Here is a 24,122-nt window from a genome sequence, read left to right as displayed (position 1 = left end):
GTTCATAGTTATCATATCTATGCCCTTGACTATTCGTGGATCGTATTTTTTTCTACTTTATTCATTTTTTTATTTCAATGTATATTTATATATTATGATTAAATTAAATGTTCAATTTAATAAAATCACAAGATTCATTAAAATAAAATATTTATGTTCATATTAAAATAATTACAATTTTATAATAACATTCTAAAATTTTAGATTAAATCTACCATTTGAGATGCTCCATTGGTTTATGAAACTAAAAAACTTCATTCGATTGAATATTTAATTTTGATTTTGTATTTAATGGTAATTTTTTACTAATCTTAGTTTTATCTAAATAATTGATAATGTAACCATATAAAAATGTTAACTAACAATAGAAAGTAATATCATAATATTCAAATAAGGTATGGTATATAATAATAATAGCTACTAAAAAAATATATAAAAATAATAGTATATGAAACTAATAAACTTAATAATGATATAACGCTACTAATATATCATTACGGATTTATGGCCAAACTCACCCTATTAGTACCATGACCTTTAGATGTTGTTGCATATAAATTTACATGTTATCTACATAAGTTGTTGTTGTTTTTTTTTTATTATTATTATTATTTTTTAATTAATTTATTTATTTTATTTATTTATTATTATTATTATTTTATTATTATTATTATTATTTTTTTTATTATTATTATTATTATTATTATTATTATTATTATTATTATTATTATTATTATTATTATTATTATTATTATTATTATTATCAAGTTTAGTTATTGGTATATAATTGTATTATGTCATATGATAGTTATTTTGGCAATAATGATGGTTATATAATATTCTAGTAGTTTTTGTAACGTAATAATATTATATATTTTACTCCCTCCGTCCCCCATTAAGAATCACACTTTTCCATTTTTGTCCGTCCCCAATTAAGAGTCACACTCTCCCCTCAAAAGCATGCTTTTTTTTAATTTTTACCATAAATAGTAAGTAGGCCCCACATTCCACTAACTCAATTCACTCACATTTTATTATAAAACCAATATAAAAAAATGGGTCCCACATTCTACTAACTTTTTCAACCAACTCTTCTTTACATTTCTTAAAACTCGTGTCCGGTCAAAGAGTGACTCCTAATAGAGGACGGATGGAGTACATAATATATCGTGGGAATATTCTAGTAGTATCTTAAATATACCAGTTATTTATAATATTAATATGTGACATACACAAATGAAATTAAAATTTCGATTATTTGATACAATTATAATATTAAGTAATTTTATGATATGCAATACAATATAATATCATTGCATATTCATGAAAAATGGCTAACAAAATAGAATAGCTAGGAGTAACATAGTGTACAAGATTAGTAGCGTAAAATATATCAACTATATGCAAGCGTACAATATGATTTATTTCTAATATATCCATATATAGGGGAGTGATCAATTGCTAATTCATCATTTAATTGCTAACTACAACATTTAAGGCCACATGATTTTAAAAAACGTGTGGTCTATAATTTGCACGTGTAATTTTCGTTTTTATTAATTAAATAAAAAAAATAAAAAAAAATGCCAAATTAGGATTTTGGATGAAAATGTCAATATAGTGTTTTCGAAAATATCAACACAATGCTTTGAGAATGTCAACACAAATTTAGAATTGTCATTGTATATGCTTTATATCGACATATTATCTTAGCTGTATTGACATTAAGCCTATGTGAAAATGAAAAATACGAAAATTCTAGATTTTTTTTTTCAAATTTTGACGTCGGAACATATGCATGTAGTATATCGTTGGAATCCTTATAAAATTATCTTTAATTTGATATATGTTATATGAATTTAAAGTTTTGGGATTTCTTTAAAAATTTAGTTATAACTAACTTGACATTAATACCCCTATTGATTTTTATTGGAATTAATCATATAGTCTTATTGACGTTTTTTGTTGATCGTATTGACATTTTGTGGTTAAATGATCTAGGCTTTAATTTGAATATCTAATGGCTATTATTGAATTGTAATTAACAATTAAATATTGAGTTAGCAATATAACACTCCCCTGTAGGATTGTGATCAATTGAGATTTTTTATGCTAATTGAGAAATGAGATGCAATATCAGCCACCCATTTTTATTAAATGAGTGGTCCAGATTTTTCCAAATGGAAAATATCTTTAGATTAATTAATTATGAAAGGGCAGAATGGTAATATCATGGTAAATTTTATTCAATAAATATTTTTTTTAATTTTAATTTTAATTTTTTTTTAAAATTATTTTTAATTTATTTTTAATTTTTTAATTTTAATTTTTCATCTACATATACAATTAATGTCAACTATACACATATAATGTCAACCACACACACAATTTCCTTTTTAGTTTGTCCCAACTAAGATGACACATTTCCTTTTTTGGGAACTTTATCTCTCCAATTAATACACTCAACCACTTTTTCCCACCCCTATTAAAATATTCATCTTTCTTTCTCTCTCTATTTTAATACTTCCACCCACCTCTTCTCTCTCCAATTAAACACATTAACCAATTACTCCTAAAACCCCGTGCCGGCTAAGGAATGTGTCATCTTAGCCGGGACGGAGGGAGTAGTATTTATTGAATAAAGTTGTTGCTATTTGATATGTAGTTGACATGAATTGTATATGTAGTTGAAAAAAAAATAAAAAATAATATAAAAAAAAAAAATTAAAAAAAATTAAATTTTTTTTTAAAAAAATAATAAAAATAAAAAAATAAAAAAATTTAATAAAATTACAATTATGCCCCTCTGTTGACATAAACTACATGCTGTTGACATTTCACAAATATTCTGGATGAGTGGCTGAGATTGCATCTCAATTCTCAATTATGTTGATAAATGTCAACCTAACAAGACCCCTCCCCTATATATATTTGTTTTAAAGTATTTAAAGATTGTTTTTGAAAATAAATATTTGTCATTAATATGGAGAGAGAATGGTGTATATATTTGTCATTACTACTCCTAATATTTATCGAAATAGGTGAAAAGAGCTATTGTGTAAAATCAACTAAGCATTAACTATTACTATTATTTTATTATATTAACTATTATAATCATTTACAAAAATGTCACCGTGTGGCTGACCACTCCATACAAGTAATACCGTTTATATATATTGATTGCCTTTTTAGGAAAATTCTGGTACTTTGAGTTACAGTACTAAAAAGGATAATGATCTAGTCTTGGTCACAATAGACACAAATTTAGTAGTTTTGCATTATTTTTATATATTTTTTATTAATTTTGAAACTCTTCTTTAGATTATCTTAGAATCTAATAAATAAATTGAGATGATCGTAGAATCTGATCAAAATAATTGCGATGATCTTGGAATCTGGTCAAAATAAATTGCGATGATCTTAGAATCTAATTCTCCTACAAACTTAAGAATTATTGTTATTTTTAATTAATTTAAATTTTTAGATAAGATATGCAATTAAATATAATACAATTATGAAAAAAAGGACATGATGATATATGAGTATTATGTTAAAAAACACTTTTTTATTGAAAAACAAAAACCTAAAGCGGCAGGCAGACAGATATAGCAATTAGACCATTTCCAAAGTTTTCATTATGAAAAGAACAAGTATCTTTATCACGACACGTGGAAGTAGCTGGGTCGATAAAACCGCCAAAATGCTATAGAATTATCAGTTATGTAAATAATCTAAAATCATTATTTATCCCTTTTCAATAAAAAAAGAAAGCTAAAGAGTACACAACTCTCTCTCTCTCTCTGCCAAATCTGTGTTCAATTTTAACCAACTTAACGTCTATTGAGATCGCATCCTCAATCCAACATTCCAACTCATCACATCTCATAAAGCTAAAGCGTTTCACACACAATCATCATCATCATCATCATCATCATCGTCTGGAATAATGAAAAATGCAGCGGCATTGCTCTTCAGATCAGAACATGATTCGGCCTCCGACTCCACCAGGATTTTCATGCCCTCCTCGTCCGAGATCGAGACAAAGCCTCTCATTTCGAGAACGCCGAGCTTCACCAATCAGAATTCCACTTCCGATCAGAAGAAGAAGCGGCGCCGGCGCCGCGTCCTCAGCGAGACCTCCGTCGTCACCCTATCCCTCGGCGGCACCCGCCGCAGGTTCGGGCGGATGACGATTGCGCCATCCGAAACCTTTCTCATCACTCGCCTCACCTTCAAGCTGTTGGCCCTTCTAGGGTAAAATGTTTCTCTATGCTTTCGGATTTTAAATGATAATGTGTTTGTGTATAATTTGTTGTTTGCAATTGCAATATGAAATGTAATTTCTACTTATAATTGGATTGTAACCTAGAAATTTGGGGGAAATTTGTGCATTTTTAAGGATATAATCTCAGTTATAAATTCAGAAGTACTATATGATGTAAAATGGTTTCTAATCGTTTATGATTATTCAGGGTAGGCTACAGATGGATCATGAGATTCATGGCACTTGGTTTCTATGCTTTTCTGCTCATGCCTGGTTTTATTCAAGGTTCGCTTGTGTTTCTATGCCACTCTATTTTGACTGTTTCTAAAATTCTTGTGGTGGAAGGGGTGTTTCCTAAATGAGATTTACTTCTGTCTTGCAGTCGGATACTATTACTTCTACTCGAGTAGGGTACGTAGAAGCATAGTTTATGGAGATCAGCCTAGGAATAGGTAAGGTTTGATGCGCTGCATTCAACTACTATGTTTTTTATATTCTGTTTAATTTCACTGTGTAATGGCTACCTTGTTTACTAGTGCAGGCTTGATCTCTATTTACCAGAGAACAAAGATGGGGCGAAGCCAGTTGTTGCCTTTGTAACTGGTGGTGCATGGATCATTGGGTATGCTCTCTCCGCATTTGTAAACTAATTAATGTATCTGCCGGCATAGATGAATTATATCTTTCTATTTACCAGAAACGACTATAAAAATGGTGATATACTGCTGAAATTTGGTTCTAAGGAAGTATTATGTACAATTTCATAGGCCTAAGAACTGCATAGGTCCTCATATTTGCATGAAAGTATGTAACAGAAGAATTATAGTTGACCTTCTTAAATATGTAGGGAGGAACTTCTACCTATGCATAATATTGAGTTATAAGATCACGTCTTCTTAACTTCCGACCAACACTTGTGCCTTCTGATACAGATATAAAGCATGGGGTTCTCTTCTGGGCCTACAGCTATCAGATAGAGGTATCATAGTCGCTTGCATAGATTACAGGTAACACGAGTGCAGTTATCTTTTTGTTAATGCTTGTTCAATCAGATAAAACATGTTTAGTTAAGAATTATCATCTCCTTTAACAAAAAAAATGGCATTGATAAGCTTCACGAATGCATAACAATCAGCAGATCCAACTGGGTAGTGCATTTCTTTACTGGAATTAACATTCTTGCCTCTCCTAAGCTCCTTGTGTTTACCGGAGATGCTACAGAATATGATTTGATTGCTATCCTGTATGCAGGAATTTTCCTCAAGGAACAATTGGTGAAATGGTCCAAGATGCAGCTCAGGGCATCTCATTTGTGTGCAAAAACATTGCTGACTATGGAGGCGATCCCAACAGGTTGTTTTGTTTTTCATCAAAATCTTTTTCTCACACTTAGATGTGTGCTACAGATCCACAAAAACTGATCCCTAATTCTCTCATTGCTTAGAATCTATATTATGGGGCAGTCAGCTGGTGCACACATTGCTTCTTGTGCTATATTACAGCAGGCAATCAAGGAGGCTGCTGGAGAGACGATTACTTGGAGCGTATCTCAAATAAAATACTACTTTGGTTTATCTGGAGGGTAAGATTTGAAGTTTGAATCAGTGCAACATGTAACTCATGCAACTAACGCGTGCATTCTAACCTTACAATCCATTTTCCTTGAAAATTGTGTGGCTTGAAACATTTATGGATAGGTATAATCTATTCAATTTGGTAGACCACTTCAACAGCCGAGGTTTATACCGCTCACTATTTCTAGGGTATGAACTATGAACTTTGCCTCGTTCCTTGCAACCATAGATGCTTCCTGTCTAGCATCTCACAGCCGGTTTATATCACTTGCACAGGATAATGGAGGGAGAAGAATCTCTACATCAATATTCTCCAGAAGTAGTGGTGAAGGATCCAAACAGGAGGAATGCAGTTTCTCTGTTACCTCCTATAATTCTATTCCATGGAACTGCTGACCTCTCAATCCCCCCTGAGGCCAGGTCTGTTTCTCATGTATCACATAAATGAAGACTGTTTTTTCATTTTGTCGTGACATTGAAATGTAACAGAGCATTGGCATAGGGCAGAGGCCTAAAAACTCATGTTGACATTGCATATTTGCAGTACAAGTTTTGCTGCGGCTCTTCGAGATGCTGGAGTTCAATCTGAGGCAATTCTCTACGAGGAGAAGACACACACAGATCTGTTTCTTCAGGTAGCTAAAGATTCCACATTCAAGAAAATAATAGTACTATAAGCTCTGAAAGTTGAAACTACTACATACATGTTGGAAAATATTTCCTGACTATTTGCGTTGTAAAATGTAGGACCCTATGAGAGGTGGAAATGATGATCTGTTTGAAGATTTGATAAGACTGATTCACGGCGACGATGCTGAAGCTCTGGAGAGAGACGTGACAGCACCTCCACGGCGACGCCTAGTGCCTGAATGTATGTTGAGATTAGCCCGGAAAGTCAGTCCTTTTTGATCATTTTTAGAGTTCAGTTCATTTTAAGCAAAGGATAGCATTATTTAATGCTTTGTTGTTTATTGCATATAGGTTAGTGATGACCCATTTCATTTCTACTAAATTACTATATTATGGTTTAATTTATTTTGATTGAGTCCAATATTTTTATATTCTTGAATAGCCCCACCCCATGGGTATTAGTCTCAAGCCCAAGAATTTCGTGTGTAATCAATGTAACCCCATTATCATTTATGAGCCCAAAATATTTGTCTGATTATACTGGTCAAATAGGAGTAGTTTCTAAGACTTATGTAATCATGTTCAAGTTGCTTAGTGACTAGTCTAATTCACACCATTGCAACCAACTTTATTGCAAAAAACTCCAAAAATATTATGGCCACTAATTTCAAGCATTCGAGATAGTTTTTTAATTATATACGTTACAAGTACGACATTACATCATAGACTTAGTCTCGCACGACCCAACGTTGTCATGTGAACTTAAATATTTCAATATTTCCACAACGCGGAAAATTGACTTGTACTAACTTTTTGTGGAGTATTAATTCAAGTGTTAGCTATTAAAATGCGTAAATATTTTAATGATGGTTAAATTTTTGTAAGATGTTAATTGATTAGGAAACAATCTGGTATTTACTTTATAATAAATTGCAAAAATAAAATTAAATAGGAAGTTTAGTTAAATTTGGGTCTGCCATGTAAAATTAAAAATTACTCAAGAAACTATGAAATTTGAATTTGTTCGCAATTACATTAGACAACGAAAAACGTTGGTAGAATTGTAAGTTTGTAACTGATATGAAAGCTGAGAAATCATATAATATCTATAAATTAAACGATGGAGTCTATTTATAAAAAAATATTAGATTGTATGGTAGAAAAACATCAACAATATATTGCACATAGCCACATAGGTGACCAGATTCTTTCACTGATGAATACTCCATATAATTGTGAACAAATCTAAATTTTATTATTTTCACCGGTACTTTAATTGTAGGATGAGCCATAATTTGACTAATTTTCTTAAATTTTCTAACAATTTTTGCTTTTCTTTACATAAGGTTACTAATCATTAAATTAGGGAGTTTAGATAATTTCATGAAATTTAATGAAAAGTAAAATAAAGTACTCTTCCAGTCCCATAATAAGAATCACATTTTGTCATTTCAGTCAGTCAACAATAAGAAATCACATTTCACTTTTATTATAAATAGTGAGTAGGTCACCCATTCCATTAACTCACTTCACTCACATTCTATTATAAAAATCAATATAAAAAAGTGGACATCATATTTCATTAATTTTTCCAACCCACTATTTTTTACCTTTCTTAAAATTCGTGCTCACATCAAATGTGACTCCTATTATAGGAGGAAGGAAGTAAATAGTAAATTTTATTTTGAAAGTAAATGAAGCAAGATGACTACTTTTCTTTTTGTCAAGTAAGATGACTCATTACTAGTAACATATAATGTGAATGTGTTGATCAAATAGTAAAGTGATTAATGTTCGATCCAAAGATCACGAGTTTGAGTTTATTGTGGTTCCATCGTTAAAAATTTGTGACGTAGGGAGTATTGTTGAGACGCCGATCATGGAAAAAACAGAAGTTGAAAAAGACGGCAATACGGAATCAATAATGCAAATAGTGGGCCAAATAATTAATTTGGGCAGACACATGAAAGTTATGGAGATCGAAATTTAATGGACGATTGTCTATTCTCTTTTTAGAATATTGTTATTTGGATATTCCTTTTCCTGGTAATAAACGCCAAAAGTTTCGTGTCACGTTTTTAATAATTTACTAAAAAGAAAAACCACTTTGATGATTCTCACATGTCATTGGTTGTCAGAATAATTTAGTATGTATAGATTTGTATAAAATATGGTTGTCAGAATAATTTAGTATGTATAGATTTGTATAAAATATTATTCGTAATAGAGTCATTTTGATATTTTGGTATGTTCCATTGTAATAGAGTTATTTCCCCTTTTTAGTAAAAATCAACATATTTTTTTACACTTATTTTACTCTCTCTTATTTTTTTCTCTCTTCATCCCTCTACCTTCTTCATTTTCAACTTTATTAATCTTTTACTTAACTTATCTAACCCATTTTTTTTTAATCTCTATGCCGAAAAGAAACGTCTCCATTACAATTGAACGGAGGGAGTATATAAATGCTTATTTTGGAATTAGAAAATGTCTATCAGACTGAAGAAACGCCTCTATTACTATTGAACAGAGGGAGTATATAAATGCTTATTTCGTGAAAGAGTCATTGTAAAAGGGAAGGCTTTTCAGATTTAGGAATCGTGGAATTGAAGATGATAGCATAGGTGTACTTTTGTAGGAGAAATCGAAACTATTGAGCATCTCATCTTCGATTGATTATATGTCTTCTAATAATTTATAATGTAGTTATTGTTATTGATGAAACATCTTATAATATACTATTTCAAAACAACCAAAGGAGTGTGGTTTGCAACGATATTATATCAATGTTCTTCGTCATTATATGAATTATTTAGAATATTCAGATTAATATCATTATCCAAGATTTAATCTCAACTGAGAATTTGGAAAAGAAAAATGTGTGTTTTGATGGATCAGTATTTGGTTGTTGTGTTTCAAAGTCTTGGTCATGGCCTGCGTTTGGTTTGTACGAAAAAAGCAAAATTTTGTGAAATGGACTATTGATCATAGTTGATGCCAACCAGATTAAATTCATGTTCCTCCCCAAGTCCCAATTTAATTTTCGTTAAGTGGGGTCATTTACTGTTTGTAAACATTTAGTCTGTAATTTTATTTTGAAAAACTCTTTGTACTTACATAAAAGAACTCACGGTGTGCCAAATTTCATTTAATATATGGTGAAGTTAAAATAACCTGAGTCAAAATTAAAATAAATAAGTACAACTATAGCCATTTGCCCAAACTTCACAACCATAAATGCAGTGAATTTAATGAAAGCTTCCATCAAAGTTGTGGTTTTCTCAGGTCTGAATTTAGAAATATATAGAGACTGTCTAGTAAGACACAAATTAATGGTAAAATGCCCAATTCCACAACCGATATTCAATATTGGTTTGGCATCAAACCATATGCATGCATATCAAAGAGGGTGGTCAGTTTTAGACCATATCTAACATATTTTAGGTTTTTATCGAAATTTGTTTTTTACTCCTTGATTATATGATAAATTTCTTAGTTGAAATTATTCATTTTATGTATGGTTGAAAACGAATATAAAATCAATTACGAATAAATAAATTGAATAATATAATGAAATTAAATTACAAGCTAAAGAAATGGTGAATTCCATATGCCCATAATTAGAGGATTACGTGCGTCAACATAATTAACATTTAATCATCAAAATTAATGATTACCACACACAAAAGACTGAAAGAGCACTAGTCATATATCTAGTCTAGCATACGTAAAAATCGATATAATACATGACTATTTATTTTCATATTTAGTAGTAGTACTATACACTACTATCATAAAATAGATTTTGAATTTCGGTTGTAATTAGTGGTTGGTTCAATGGTTTTGATCATAAAATAAAAAACTGACATGAATCAAACGTCAATAAAACTCCGAGTACATGTTTATAAATGATGTGTGATCTTATAGATTCTCATGTAATTTATAATAATATGATTTGAATGCTGCAGTTTGTTTATCTAAGATTAACAACCGAGTATAATAATTGAATAATGCTGCAGTCCTTATCTTGATCATAGTTTTATCTTTGTCAGAATTAATTGAGTATCCTTTAAAATAATTTTAGTTAATGGAGTAGTATTAAAGGCTGATTTACTTCATCGCTGGCGGCCTAGCGTTATATTTTCTCTAATAAATCAAACAACGTAGATTTTGTCAATTACAAAAACTTGATTTTAAAAAATAACCTTTCTTAAAATAAAACTTGCCCGTGGCAACGTAGATTTTGTCAAGTACTACCACAAATATGTTTGGGAGATTCAGTATATTGAACAAAACGGAACGGATAATCTGAAAGTCGTGATGAAATCAATTTCAGATCAAATCAATTTCGGTGGTTCTACCAAAATATTTGATCGGATAAAATTCAGAGAAATCAGAATTTTCATATGTATATTCGAGATTAGATTGAACCAAAAGAATTGATCAGTTCTTAAACAAGATGAAGGGTTGCATCTGTTAAGTTCTTAACCGAATTTAACTGATTTTCAAAAGTTTTCAAAATTACAAAATAGTCCTTTGACTTTCATAAATTACATTTTTGGATGAATTTCTTACAAAGCAACTTCGTTGGAAATAAAATAATCCTTTGATCAGCTCGACCCCAGCCAGGGGCTCTGCCCCTTGGACCCCGCTACTCGGGGGCGCTGCCCCCGAACCCCTGTTCATATGTTATCATAATGAATTCAAATAAGAGTGCACTCCGCACTTCCAAACTTACATGATGTCTCATTATGATAATACTGATCAATCAAGTTAATCCAATTATACTAAAATATCCAACTTATTTATATGTCCGTGGAATGTAAATTTTGTATAATTGATGCAAATAACTCAAGGCAACTGAAAAATCCTACCTTAAAAATCCCCAACAACTTCGCCAAAATTCAGAACTATCAATTTTGCATTATCACCTATACTAATTGAAAACTTTTAATAACCGTTTGATTTGAAATAACTAAAAAATATAAAATATTTGTAGTTCGTGAAAAAACAAAGCTTGTATTAAGAATATTATTATTGAAGCAATATTACCAACCACAATCTAGAGATAAAATGTAATTATTGAATAATCTATGATCAAAGCAATGATGTCAGCTTAAAATACCTGTACCTCTATTATAGGTCAACTTTTTACACATAACTTCAATTTCTTTATACTAAGTTTCTTTTTTTATTGAGTTGAAATATCATAAAATAAGTTTATCGCGTAAGATCGTCAAAAAAATCCAATTAACTCGATATTCAAGAAGTCAACTTTGGTTTACACTCCATTAAATATATGATAGATACTTAAAAATTGAAATCGACACGAAGACTATTTGCTACATGAAACCATACATCTTACTAGTATTATTTATGATTACTAGTAAAATCGTTAAATTAAATGCTAATATTTTGAGAGGGGAAAAATGAGAGGGGACATATTTGAATTAAAGTTAATTTCTAACTAATTAACATAGCTAGGAATATAATATGAGAGGGGAAAAATGCACCAGATAAATTTTCAACGACCAAAATTCATAATCTTTAAATTAAAAGGTCAATGCACCACCAAACTAGGCTGGCATAGAGGCAACGAAATGTTGTTAGTTATAATTACACTCAATTTAAGTAAGTTGTATTTTAATTAATCGCAATTAATTCATTTCTTTCTAGAAGCTCAAGATCGCATAGATTCACCAACGCGCGGATAATGGCTTAAAATTAGATTTTGTAGCAATTAATTAAGCATAATAACAAAATTAACTCGAACTCGAAGCTTCAAAATTCACACCATAATTTTCAACTACTATTTTATTACTACGAATCATAAAAACCACGACATAAATGAGCCCGACTTCCGGAATGTTTCTAGAAGCTACATTCCACCAAAAAAATAAAATAAAAAATCAGTATAACTTTCTTGTTTAACAATTAATTAATTATAATCCGTCCACGCTGTTAGCCACTAAGCAAGAAATCAATTTTTTACCAAAACATGGCGTCATTTTTTCTTAAGATTTTTCGCTGCAAATTCATAATATAAACGCATGAGCATAAATCTTGCGGTTTTCCGTAGCATTTAGTCTTGTGAAGCTTCTTCAACAAAATTCTCATTCAGGAAATATAAATAAAGAAAAGAAAAATATTATACTCCATTCTTTTTCCATATTATACTCTCTCCATTTTTCAAAAATTGAAACTTTTGAGGTGATATGATTTTAATCGTATAAAATTATTAATATAAATGAGATATACGGGAAAACATGTGTCAATGAAAAATGAGTTTCTTTAATGAAAAAAGTTTCCTAAAATATAAAATTTCTAATTTTAGGAAACGAATAAAATGGAAAAAGAATTTTTATTTTCAAGAAAATCGAGATTGCAATATTGTATCCCGGATTAAATTTGTAGTGTGTTTGGTTCATGAAATTCATTCCACAACTCAATCCTAAATGGATAATCATGAGATAATTATTTATAGAAAAGCCCTAAGACTAAAATAATCTAATAATTTAATCTCTATTATATATTAATATTGTTTTATCTAAGAAACCAAACACCATCTTATTTTATTGTAGGGAATTTCAAGTTGAATACGAAGGTACTTTCCTATGCTTTTTCGTGTATTTTAATGAACTACTAGCAAGTTTGAAGGCTTCTTCGAACCACTGCGCGTGTGTCCAATCGAGCGGCTGAGGAAGTCAAACCAAAAGATCCAAGTCAATGTTCAATGCTTTTGTTCTATCAGAAAAATCAAATCTCTGAATAATTGCTTCCCATACACACACGTTATAAAGGATTTTATTTGTATATAGTTTCATATTAAACTCCTTCAAAATCTTTAAATCTCTCACTGAATTCTGGGCCATCGCCATTCTCTGTAATTACTACAAAGATCGAATCTTTTCAAGATTTAAGGTGGAGGGATAGAGAGAGAGAGCTGTGTTTGTTTAGTGCTATCATATTTTCTGGCACATGTCACTGTTTCTTGCATTTAGCGTCTGCATCATCTTCCTGTTTGGTGAAGTTTTCATCCACCCTTTGTTATAAAACATTTTAATAAGGTTTTGTTGTGACATCTGTGGCTCTCTGAGTTATTGGGGTTTGAGGCCTTTTCTTGGGCTGATAGAATAGAAAGAATATTTCATTTATTAAAGCCAAAGTTGTGATTTTGAGGTAGCTTTACTGCCTAGCTTTCATTGTCAGTTGCATTTCCGCCACTGGTGTTAAAAGAAAAGAGCCAAGATTCAACTTTTCTCAAAATGAGAGGTGAGAGAAGGAAGAAGCTGCATCTGAGCAAGATCTACTCTTTCAAATGTGGGAGAGCTGGATTCAAAGAGGAGCATTCACAGATTGGGAGACCTGGTTTTTCAAGAGTGGTTGTTTGCAACGAGCCTGATGGTGCCGACACCGGTATTAGGCATTATGCCTCAAATTATGTGAGAACCACCAAGTATACAGCTGCAAGTTTCTTGCCCAAGTCTCTGTTTGAGCAGTTTAGAAGAGTGGCTAACTTCTACTTCCTTGTCATCGGCTGCTTGTCCTTCACGCCGCTTGCTCCTTATTCCGCCGTCAGCGCCATCATTCCGTTGATTGTGATCATCGGAGCAACCATGGTTAAAGAGTTCATTGAAGATTGGCAACGGAAGAAGCAGGTAATTTTTATTGCCTCATCTTGTTTTTCACATTTGTAGCCCACCGACATTATTGTTGTTGATGATTCTTTTATTAGATTGATTGAATGGTGTTCATTGATTTCTTAATATTCAGTGTTGTGCATCTTAGCTGGTTGGAAATGGTTTTTAGAATTATTGTGTTGTTTGTAGGAATTAGATGGAAACTATTTATGGAAAGTGACAGGAAGTAATGAAAATTTAGGGCTATTTTTCCTGATGATGAACTGTTTTGGGATTTTTAGGATATTGAGATGAACAATAGGAAGGTGAAGGTGCATCAGGGTGGTGGGATTTTTAAGCACACTGAATGGAGAAATCTGAGAGTGGGTGATTTAGTGAAGGTGGAGAAGGATCAATTCTTCCCTGCAGATTTAGTCTTGCTATCTTCGAGCTACGAGGATGCTATATGCTATGTTGAGACGATGAATCTTGATGGGGAGACGAATTTGAAGCTGAAGCAGGCGTTGGAAGTCACTTCATCGTTGCACGAGGAGCGTGACCTTGGTGATTTCAAGGCCATTGTGAAATGTGAAGATCCTAATGCTAACTTGTACAGTTTTGTTGGGAGCATGGAGTTTGAGGGGGAGCAATACCCGCTCTCTCCTCAACAGCTGCTGCTTAGAGATTCTAAGCTACGAAATACAGATCATATATATGGAGCAGTGATCTTCACTGGCCATGACACAAAGGTGATTCAAAACTCCACGGATCCACCCTCGAAGAGAAGCAAGGTTGAGAAGAAGATGGACAAGATCATCTACTTACTATTCGGTGTGCTTTTCTTGATGGCCTTTATCGGCTCAGTTTACTTTGGTGTTGTAACTAGGGAAGACAAAGAAGGTGGGCACCAGAGGTGGTACCTCAGACCCGAGACAGCTGACATTTTCTTTGATCCTGATAGGGCTCCCATTGCAGCTGTGTATCACTTCCTCACAGTGCTGTTGCTCTACAGCAACTTCATTCCAATCTCGTTGTACGTCTCAATAGAGATTGTGAAAGTGCTTCAGAGCATTTTCATCAATCAAGACATACATATGTACTATGAAGAAACTGACAAGCCAGCTCACGCCCGTACCTCAAATCTGAATGAGGAACTCGGCCAAGTTGATACAATTCTCTCTGATAAGACAGGTACATTGACTTGCAACTCCATGGAGTTCATCAAGTGTTCGATTGCTGGCACTGCTTATGGCTATGGTGTAACGGAGGTGGAAAGGTCGATGGCGAACAGGAAGGGGTCGCCTCTGGCTGTGAGTGCAAAACATGCAGCTGAGCACCCTGTTAGCCCTCAGAAGTCCTCTGTCAAAGGCTTCAACTTTGACGACGAGAGGGTCAACAATGGGAATTGGGTGAATGAGAGTCACTCGAACGTGATCCAGCAATTCTTTCGTTTATTGGCAGTCTGTCATACAGCAGTGCCTGACATGGATGAGAATACAGGGAAAATCACGTATGAAGCTGAATCACCTGATGAGGCTGCCTTTGTCATTGCAGCCAGAGAACTTGGCTTTGAGTTCTTTAAAAGAACACAAACAAGTGTTTCTATCAATGAGTTGAATCCCGTCACTGGCAAACGAGTTGAAAGGTCAGTAACTTATCTTTCTACCACATTCATACTATCATAAGTGAGAACCTATTATTAGGCAATGGGCTTAAATTTAATGTTTTTATTACTGTTGATAACTGATGTGGTACATGTAAGTTGATCATGCAATATCTGTGTGTTGTTTGATGCAGATCATACAATCTCTTAAGTATTCTAGAATTCAACAGTGCAAGAAAGAGAATGTCAGTTATAGTAAGAGATGAGGAGGGAAAGCTAATGTTACTTTGCAAAGGAGCTGACAGGTTGCTTTTTCTTTGCAGCTTAATGAATCACTGAAGTTGAAAGTGGCATTGCAATGGTTGTTTAATACGGATGATTTTCTTTATGCAGTGTTATGTTTGAGAGGCTTGCTAGAAATGGAAGGGAATATGAAGAGAAAACCAGAGAGCACTGCAATGAGTACGCCGATGCAGGCTTAAGGACCTTGATACTTGCTTATAGGGAGCTAAGCGAAGACGAGTTTCAAGCGTTTGATTCAAAACTTTTGGCTGCCAAAAACTCAGTTAGCGCTGATCGTGAGGCACTGATTGATGAAGTGACTGAAAGTATAGAAAAAGATTTGATTCTTTTAGGTGCAACAGCTGTTGAGGACAAGCTCCAACAAGGGGTTAGTTATGAGACAATCATGTAGAAATATGCAGCATCCTCCCTCTTTCTCTCTCTCAAATTTATAGAGTTTGTGCTATTCCTTTCAGGTTCCAGAATGCATTGACAAACTAGCTCAAGCAGGAATCAAATTATGGGTTTTGACTGGGGACAAGATGGAAACTGCTATCAACATAGGGTATATATAAATTCTTGGCCTAATTAATATCTTGAAATTGTTTTTGAGGTGTATGATTTCCAGCAGATTTCTAACTGTGAGAATCAATTTTGCAGTTATGCTTGTAGCTTGCTCAGACAAGGAATGAAGCAGATTATTATTACATTGGAGAGCCCTGAGATCAAAGCTCTGGAGAAAAACGGCGAAAAGAGTGAAATTGCTAAGGTAAATTTGTTTTCTTGACAGATAATCTTTCATGTTAATCTAAAGGTTCCAAATGCTGAGATTCTTGCTATTTCCTTTGATTTATTAGGCTTCGAAGCAAAGTGTTGTTCGACAGATCACCGAAGGGAAGGCTCAGGTTGCTAAGTTGAGCAGTGATGCCTTTGCCTTGATCATCGATGGGAAATCTCTTGCATATGCATTGGAAGACGACGTCAAGAAACTGTTTCTTGAGCTTGCAGTTGGCTGTGCATCAGTCATCTGCTGCCGCTCCTCCCCTAAACAGAAGGCGCTGGTGAGTTTATTGCATCCACATTCTTCACTTGTTCGGGTTTATTCTACCTTTCCTATATGTTACTAACGTTTCTTGTGATTGTTTAGGTGACGAGGCTTGTCAAGGATGGAACCACAAAGACTACCTTGGCCATTGGTGATGGAGCCAACGACGTTGGAATGCTTCAAGAAGCAGATATTGGAATTGGGATCAGTGGCGTTGAAGGAATGCAGGTAGAAAATCTGATTCCTCATAAATCAGAGTTCCATTTCTGATGCAAGCCATTCCACCTTTCAAAACTGACCATATTTCTTGTGCAAATTTCAGGCAGTGATGTCGAGCGACATTGCAATAGCTCAGTTCCGATTTTTGGAACGCTTGCTTTTGGTTCATGGACACTGGTGCTACAGAAGGATTTCCACAATGGTAATTACTTTTACTCTGATAAACAATCTTCATTGTTGTATGAAAACAACAAGTCTCTAAAAATCCATCCTTTTTCAATGCAGATTTGCTACTTCTTCTACAAGAACATCACTTATGGCATCACAGTCTTCTTGTACGAGGCTTTCACATCATTTTCCGGACAACCTGCGTACAACGACTGGTTCCTGTCTCTCTACAACGTGTTCTTCACATCGTTGCCTGTGGTAGCTCTAGGAGTCTTCGACCAAGACGTATCAGCTAGATTCTGTCTAAAGGTAACAAACTCACACTAGCATCTCTCTCTGTCTCTCCTTCATGTATAAGTCATATTCATCAATGCTGACATATTTTGGCAATGCAGTTTCCCATGCTGTACCAAGAAGGTGTGCAGAATCTACTCTTCAGCTGGCGCCGCATAATTGGATGGATGTTCAATGGCCTCTGCAGTGCCATCATTATCTTCTTCTTCTGCGAAAGGGCGCTGAGCCCTCAGGCGTTCAACGAGGACGGAAAGCCTGCGGATTTCCAAATCTTCGGAGCCACAATGTACACCTGCGTTGTCTGGGTCGTGAACTGCCAGATGGCACTTGCAATCAGCTACTTCACTCTGCTGCAACACATTTTGATATGGGGCAGCATTGCATTTTGGTACATTTTCCTCTTGGCCTATGGAGCTATGTCTCCATCCTTTGCCACAACTGCATACAAAGTCTTTGTCCAGTCTCTTGCAGCCACGCCCGCCTACTATGTCGTCACCTTCATTGTTGTAGTCTCTGCCCTCGTGCCTTACTTCATTTACAACGCGATCCAGATGAGATTCTTCCCAATGTACCATGGGAGGATACAGTGGATAAGACATGAGGGGTGGTACGAGGATCCCGAGTACTGCAACATAGTGAGGCAGAGGTCGATTAGGCCTACAACCGTTGGATTCACAGCGCGTTCACTGGCACGAACGAACCCTCTGCAGGAACGAAGCCACGGCCGCTAGAAGCAGCATGGTATTCTTTAGCTTGTTGCAATGTACAGAATCATGCTGTGGTTGTTGTAAGCCCTCATGCTTTTGTAAATTTTTTTATTCTTTCAATTTTACTACACATTGTATAATTCCTCGTAGTTAGACAGTAGAATCTTGATGTAATAATGGAATAAGTTATCATGAAATAGAGATGGAGAGAGATTTGGTTCTAAAAATTTCTGGCATTAAATAAAAATTCAATCTTGATTTCAAGAACATTCCTACCCATTTGATGAAAACCTTAACCTGTGCTACCTAGGATTCCAACCACGAGGGAGGGAGGCTGAGGGTGTCTATAGCCGATTTAGCCATGATGTTGGCAAACTCGTGGAAGCTGATGACGCCATCGCCATTAACGTCAGCCTCATGCATCATATCGGTGAGCTCGTTGTAGGTGAGGGGATGGCCCATCTTGGCCATCTGACCTGCCAGCTCAGCCGCGGTGATGTAGCCATTTCCATCACGGTCGAAGGCCTTGAACACCCCCATGAGCTGGTCGTGGTTGGGGGCTTCTTTGCTAAGATCGGACAACATCAGCTCCACCAATTCATCAAACTCTATGGCGCCATTGCCATTGGCGTCCATGGTGGACGAGATGGTGTGGATTTGGTCGCCCGTGGGCTTGAGGCCGAGGGACCGGAGAAGGGCCGCTAGCTCCAGCAGCGTCAGGCTGCCGTCTTTGTCCATGTCAAACCGGTCGAAGATCTCCTTTAGCTGCTTCAGCTGCTCGGAGTCGCATTGCATTGAAGCCATCAAATTGTAGAATAGATGAGAAAGAGGGGAAGGGAGAGGGAGGAATATGATTGATTGATGTATTTTTTTTCTTGTAAGTTGGTTTTTGGTTTGTTTAATGATGTGGGGCTGTCCTTATTCTAGAAAAGAATGATCCAAATGAAATAGAAAGATTAAGCTATGTCTATATATAGAGAAGAAGAAAACAATAAAGGAATCATGGCATTTCTTGCAAGAACTATTTTTGGATATTCTTTCTAAATAAGGACAGAATCTAAAGGAATCAATGCTGTGAAGAGAAGTTGGCAGTGCCAAATAACTCCATCAAACGGCAGCCAACAACATCATAATCAATCTGATCATTGTTAAAACAAGAAGGGAAACTTGTGTCTGAAGCAACTTCTCCAGCCCAAAAACTTCCAAAAGCAAACTCACCCCTACTCGAAAGATCATCCAAGACGCGCTCGATTTCAGACATGCAACACCCAAATCGAATGGATTCTATTCTGATGGATCCACCATGGCTGGTGAAGCTTTCGTCTCTATTTCTTGGCATCTCTATTTGCATGATCTTCGTTCCTCTCTTGCGTGCTCTCAGTTTCTTTGCGTATTTTTTAGTCTTCCTCATCAGCTTGTATGGGAGCTTCAGCAGTATGAAAATGAGGATCTGCAGCATCATGCATTGGCAGCAGCAGCACAGGACAATGCAGTCTGCAGCAAGAATGTTTCGATCTTCCATCTCGATTTTCTGTGTGTTGGAAGAAAAGAACAAGAAGAAGAAGAAGGTGATCAATGGAAGTCATATCTTGATAAAGGAATAAGTTTCTTGGCATGTTGGAAGGGTATTATAATGTGTGAAGCAATGAAAATGGCAAATTCAGAAGCTATAAATAAATTATAAGGAACAAATTGTTATGTGTCATAGTCAATTACTTCACATACATGATTGCTCATAGAAAAAATGGGGTCTTTTATTTTTTTATTTTTTTTTGGTCTTCGAGAGGTGGTTTTTTTAATGAAAAATATAAGCTGTCAAAATCTGATAACTTGCACTCTACATTTCACATGGAATCTTGGAATACAGCATAGTCTAACCATGAAATATTTAAACAAAAAGCCCAGATCACAAGACTTGTATTTCAAGTATAAAAATAACTTTTTTCAGAATCTGTTTTTACTTTCTTTTTCACATTTGGTGAATGTCTGCTTGAGACCAACTCTGCATATGAAATCCTACAAAATGTCTAATATGATTCATAACAAATAAAGTCTACATAAATGGAAGGGGGCAAAATTGAATGAACTTTATTATAGCTGAATACCCAAAAAAAAGAAAGAAAAAAGAAGACATATACAAGAAAAAATTGGCCCTAGAAATAGAATGCACAGAATCTACAAGATCCCAAAAAATCTAAGTTGCAATGGACAGTTATAGCTCAATGCAGCTATTACCTCTCAACCAGCATCATTTGCCATATTTCATTTCCTTCAAAAAAATTCATTCTTGATTGGAAACTGCAACTCAATTCCATCAATCTCTCCGGCCACTTTGCGGATTGCACTCGCTGCTCCCACTGAAGAAATCACTACTAACTTCTTTACTTCCAAATGCCCACTTCTGAAACAACCTGATCTCTTCAGATTGTTCAGTAGAGTTGATTATTTCACTTTCCCCGACTCTCACCCCGTTTGTCAAATCTGGGGTCACCATTCTGTCAAAAGCCCTCACAACCTGGATTGCACGTTTACGTGTTTGAGAGGCCCCATCGCCAGCCAAAGAAAGTCGAACTGAAAATTTAGGTCGTGGTATGAGATAAATTTGTTACCTGTCCCATTGAGGGCCTGTTCATGGATGAATGGCGAACACAAGCCGCTGCAGCTTGAATCAGTTGGACCATCTCATCAGCAACAAAATTCTCTGCTAGTCTTGGATCTGCTAGTCCCACAAATTCGTTTGTCTCGATAGCTTGGCTTAACAATGGTCGGGCCTGAGAGAAAACCATAGATGAGAGAAAATGCTATTGAATATCAATTGTCGTGTTAGATTCATCGAATCTCAATGATTACAGGGACAAGCAGCTCGAGACTAAGAGAAAATTTAAAGCAGAGCCTTCTATTGGTTTTGCAAGTGGAAGCTTTGATGATGACAAGCTTACTGTAATTAGTGTAAATTAACAATCGAGCAAACGAACCCCAATAATCAAGAGGATGTCTGGTGAAAGAACTTACCCATTCAACGAGGCTCTCATCCCCTAAAGGCTGAGATGTATCTACAGGCTTTCGTCCAGTTATCAACTCTAATAGCACGACTCCAAAGGAAAACACATCGGATTTTTCAGTCAACTTGCCACTGGATGCATACTCAGGTGCCATGTATCTGAAGAAAGTGGTTATCAACTATTAGACTATGAATAAGACCACAAAATGATTTGTTGAAGACTTCAGCTTGCATTGAACCCAAAGCCTTGTTTTTTACTTGATCACTTACCCAAAAGTTCCCATTACACGTGTACTGATATGTGTATTCGCATCCATAGCTATTTTAGCTAGTCCAAAATCAGAAACCTGGGGGTGAAAATGTTAAATACGGTGTAAAGAACAAGAAAAGAGAAATATAGCTTGTTAGGCATCCTCCACACCTGAGCTTCAAAGTTTATGTCCAGAAGGATATTTGACGACTTGATATCTCTATGGATAATACGAGGTTGACCTTTAACAATTAACGAAATTAGATACATGCATATGGTTCTCCACTAAAAAGCACATATAATCATCACCAACTGCACATATTATTAAACCAGAACAGGTGAAGTACTGAATGCAAGAGTGAAAATGAAGTGCTTACAGTCTTCGTGAAGGTAAGCTATCCCACGAGCTGCCCCAATAGCAATCTTCACACGTGTACCCCATTCCAAGACAGGCCGGCCTTCAGCTGAGCAGGAAAAACTAAATATCAACAACTAGTTTCCGAGAAACCAAAGTTCCACCCTAGAAAAAGAACAACTTACCATGAAGATGGAAGTAGAGGGTATTGTTAGGAACATAATCTAATACAAGCACTCTTCTCTCCCCAGAAATGCAATAACCTACAAGTGAGACCAAATGACGGTGGTGTATACGGCTAATTATCTCAACTTCGGAGGTGAATTCCCGTTCCCCCTGCCCTCCACCGATCCTTAATAGCTTAATAGCTACTACTTTACCATCTGCGAGAGTTCCTTTGTACACAAAACCAAAACCACCTTGGCCCAAGAGATTCTGGTCTGAAAATCCATTACTGGCATCAACTAGTTGTTCGTAGGTGAACAACAACCTTGAGTTCCCCAAACCACGCTCATGTGGTGTACGCATAGAGTGATTTCCAGAACCACTTCCATTATGGGTGGCACGACTGGTGGTGGTGGTGAATCTTGGGAAGGTCTATTTGACCGTGGTGGAGGAGGGTTACGTGATGATGGTGGGGGCGAAGTATTAGGAGGCGGACGCGTAGGAGGAGAATTTCTCGGTGGTGAAGTTGATGGTGGAGGTGGGGAACTATTTACGGGTGCTGGTGGGGGTGGGTGCGGGGGCGAATTAGTCGAGGGAGGTGGCGTAATAGGACTAGTTGGTGGTGGATCAGGTGGAGGCGGAGAGGAAGTTGGAGGAGGTGGAGTTGATGGAGGAGGTGCATTGACTGGTGGAGGTGATGTTTCCGGAGGAGGAGGAGGAGCATTTGCCGGAGGAGGTGGAGCATTGGGCGGAGAAGGAGGAGAGGATGGCGGTAGTGGTGAGGCAGGTGGCGGTGCAAGAGGAGGACTCGGCGGAGGTGAACTGGGCTGAGGTGGTAGTGATGGTGGAGAAGGAGCAGAGGAGGGCGGAGGGGGAGATGAATTTGGGGAAGGAGATGCAGATGACATATCACCAATCATATCCTACCATTCCTTCCAAATCAAAACCAGCATATCCACTCAACTATTTACCATAACACAACAATAAAGTAATCAACAATCAACAATGCACACTAAAACAAGAACGATTTCAAGAAATCAAAATAACACAGATAGTCAAATACTTGGTCGGAGCACTCACAAACACAGAAATTTAAACAAGAATCACAATTTACCTGCTCCAAAATCAAATCTTGCAGTGATCCCAGTAAACAATTTCCAATCCAATGCAATCCCACTAGACAGAAACCTGAATCACCGGCATCAAACTGCTGCTCCGACGACAAAACAAAATCACTAAAAATCCCAGCTCTATCACCAAAAAGAAAGCAGCCCCGATAGATAAAAGCCAAATCCCCCACTTGAGTTGCAGAAAGCCAAAATCAACCAATCCTATTTTACACGTACGTTCAACTTTTCTGGAGTGGTCTGCATCTTCAAAGCCACAGAATAGAGAGAGCAGATATCTATTCAGCAGAAAATGAAATCTCCCTTTTATATATTTTTCCAAATTAACTGAAAACACGGAAAATGGGGTCTGTCAAGATTTAATTTTTATTTAAAATTGAATGAAAATGAATGAGACATAATCTGGAATAAAAACTGGTTAATCTGGAATAAAAACTGGTCGCTCCAACTCTTTGAATGTGTAAATTACGTGTTTGCGTCTATTTTGATTACATGGTGATGAATATTAATTCTTGAGTTAAACGTCCAAATCAATGACATTGCGGTTGGTGGGGTCACAATTAAATAAATGAAATGTGGATCTCAATTTTAGTGAGTAAATTTATAAAATGTGAATTTTACTAGGAGTTTTAAAATAGTGACTTCAAAATATCAAAATCACTTCGCGTACCAATGCGGCAATGCAATGACATACTTATAAATTTAATAAGACAGATCAGAAGTGGAAATATTTATATGCTCTATGTTTATTTTTTAATCTTTAAATAATGAATATGATTTGAATTAAAATTTAACTTTTCAAAGGTGAAACTGATTCAT

General features: G+C 35.3%; 6 protein-coding genes across 6 annotated transcripts; 2 read left to right on the top strand and 4 right to left on the bottom strand.

Moving 5' to 3' along the window:
- The first annotated feature begins 3,781 nt into the window (after positions 1 to 3,781).
- On the top strand, positions 3,782 to 6,873 carry LOC125205340 (probable isoprenylcysteine alpha-carbonyl methylesterase ICMEL2). Its single transcript, XM_048104209.1, has 11 exons — positions 3,782 to 4,254; positions 4,473 to 4,549; positions 4,647 to 4,716; positions 4,806 to 4,886; positions 5,197 to 5,271; positions 5,516 to 5,617; positions 5,709 to 5,846; positions 5,962 to 6,027; positions 6,115 to 6,258; positions 6,383 to 6,473; positions 6,586 to 6,873. The coding sequence occupies exons 1-11, from the start codon at positions 3,947 to 3,949 to the stop codon at positions 6,745 to 6,747; spliced, it is 1,314 nt and encodes a 437-aa protein (XP_047960166.1). The 5' UTR covers positions 3,782 to 3,946; the 3' UTR covers positions 6,748 to 6,873.
- Positions 6,874 to 13,225: 6,352 nt separating this feature from the next.
- On the top strand, positions 13,226 to 18,632 carry LOC125205337 (putative phospholipid-transporting ATPase 9). Its single transcript, XM_048104203.1, has 11 exons — positions 13,226 to 14,126; positions 14,390 to 15,732; positions 15,885 to 15,995; positions 16,084 to 16,360; positions 16,449 to 16,537; positions 16,633 to 16,741; positions 16,830 to 17,033; positions 17,120 to 17,245; positions 17,340 to 17,438; positions 17,522 to 17,713; positions 17,800 to 18,632. Exons 1-11 carry the CDS (start codon positions 13,734 to 13,736, stop codon positions 18,427 to 18,429), a joined length of 3,573 nt encoding a protein of 1,190 aa, XP_047960160.1. The 5' UTR covers positions 13,226 to 13,733; the 3' UTR covers positions 18,430 to 18,632.
- LOC125205342 (probable calcium-binding protein CML15) lies at positions 18,619 to 19,265 on the bottom strand. The gene has a single exon (XM_048104211.1). It carries the CDS (start codon positions 19,207 to 19,209, stop codon positions 18,712 to 18,714), a length of 498 nt encoding a protein of 165 aa, XP_047960168.1. The 5' UTR covers positions 19,210 to 19,265; the 3' UTR covers positions 18,619 to 18,711.
- A 125-nt stretch (positions 19,266 to 19,390) lies between these two features.
- On the bottom strand, positions 19,391 to 22,573 carry LOC125205341 (proline-rich receptor-like protein kinase PERK9). The gene is made up of 8 exons (XM_048104210.1): positions 22,197 to 22,573; positions 22,034 to 22,120; positions 21,828 to 21,898; positions 21,677 to 21,753; positions 21,418 to 21,565; positions 21,015 to 21,176; positions 20,641 to 20,920; positions 19,391 to 19,936 (listed from the first exon to the last, which is right to left on the bottom strand). The coding sequence occupies exons 1-7, from the start codon at positions 22,537 to 22,539 to the stop codon at positions 20,720 to 20,722; spliced, it is 1,089 nt and encodes a 362-aa protein (XP_047960167.1). The 5' UTR covers positions 22,540 to 22,573; the 3' UTR covers positions 19,391 to 19,936; positions 20,641 to 20,719.
- LOC125206435 lies at positions 19,472 to 19,927 on the bottom strand. Its single transcript, XM_048105690.1, has one exon. It carries the CDS (start codon positions 19,925 to 19,927, stop codon positions 19,472 to 19,474), a length of 456 nt encoding a protein of 151 aa, XP_047961647.1.
- LOC125206434 (pollen-specific leucine-rich repeat extensin-like protein 3) lies at positions 22,545 to 23,739 on the bottom strand (the record flags this gene model as incomplete). The annotated part of the gene is made up of 2 exons (XM_048105689.1): positions 23,291 to 23,739; positions 22,545 to 23,108 (listed from the first exon to the last, which is right to left on the bottom strand). A coding segment is annotated over exon 2 (552 nt), but the record flags the coding sequence as incomplete, so codon positions are not given.
- Positions 23,740 to 24,122: the final 383 nt, after the last annotated feature.

This window comes from Salvia hispanica, chromosome 2, assembly GCF_023119035.1.
Source record: "Salvia hispanica cultivar TCC Black 2014 chromosome 2, UniMelb_Shisp_WGS_1.0, whole genome shotgun sequence".
NCBI classification, from domain to species: Eukaryota; Viridiplantae; Streptophyta; class Magnoliopsida; order Lamiales; family Lamiaceae; genus Salvia; species Salvia hispanica.
Note: the sequence above shows the minus strand (reverse complement) of the source record. Positions and strands in the feature narration are given on the sequence as shown.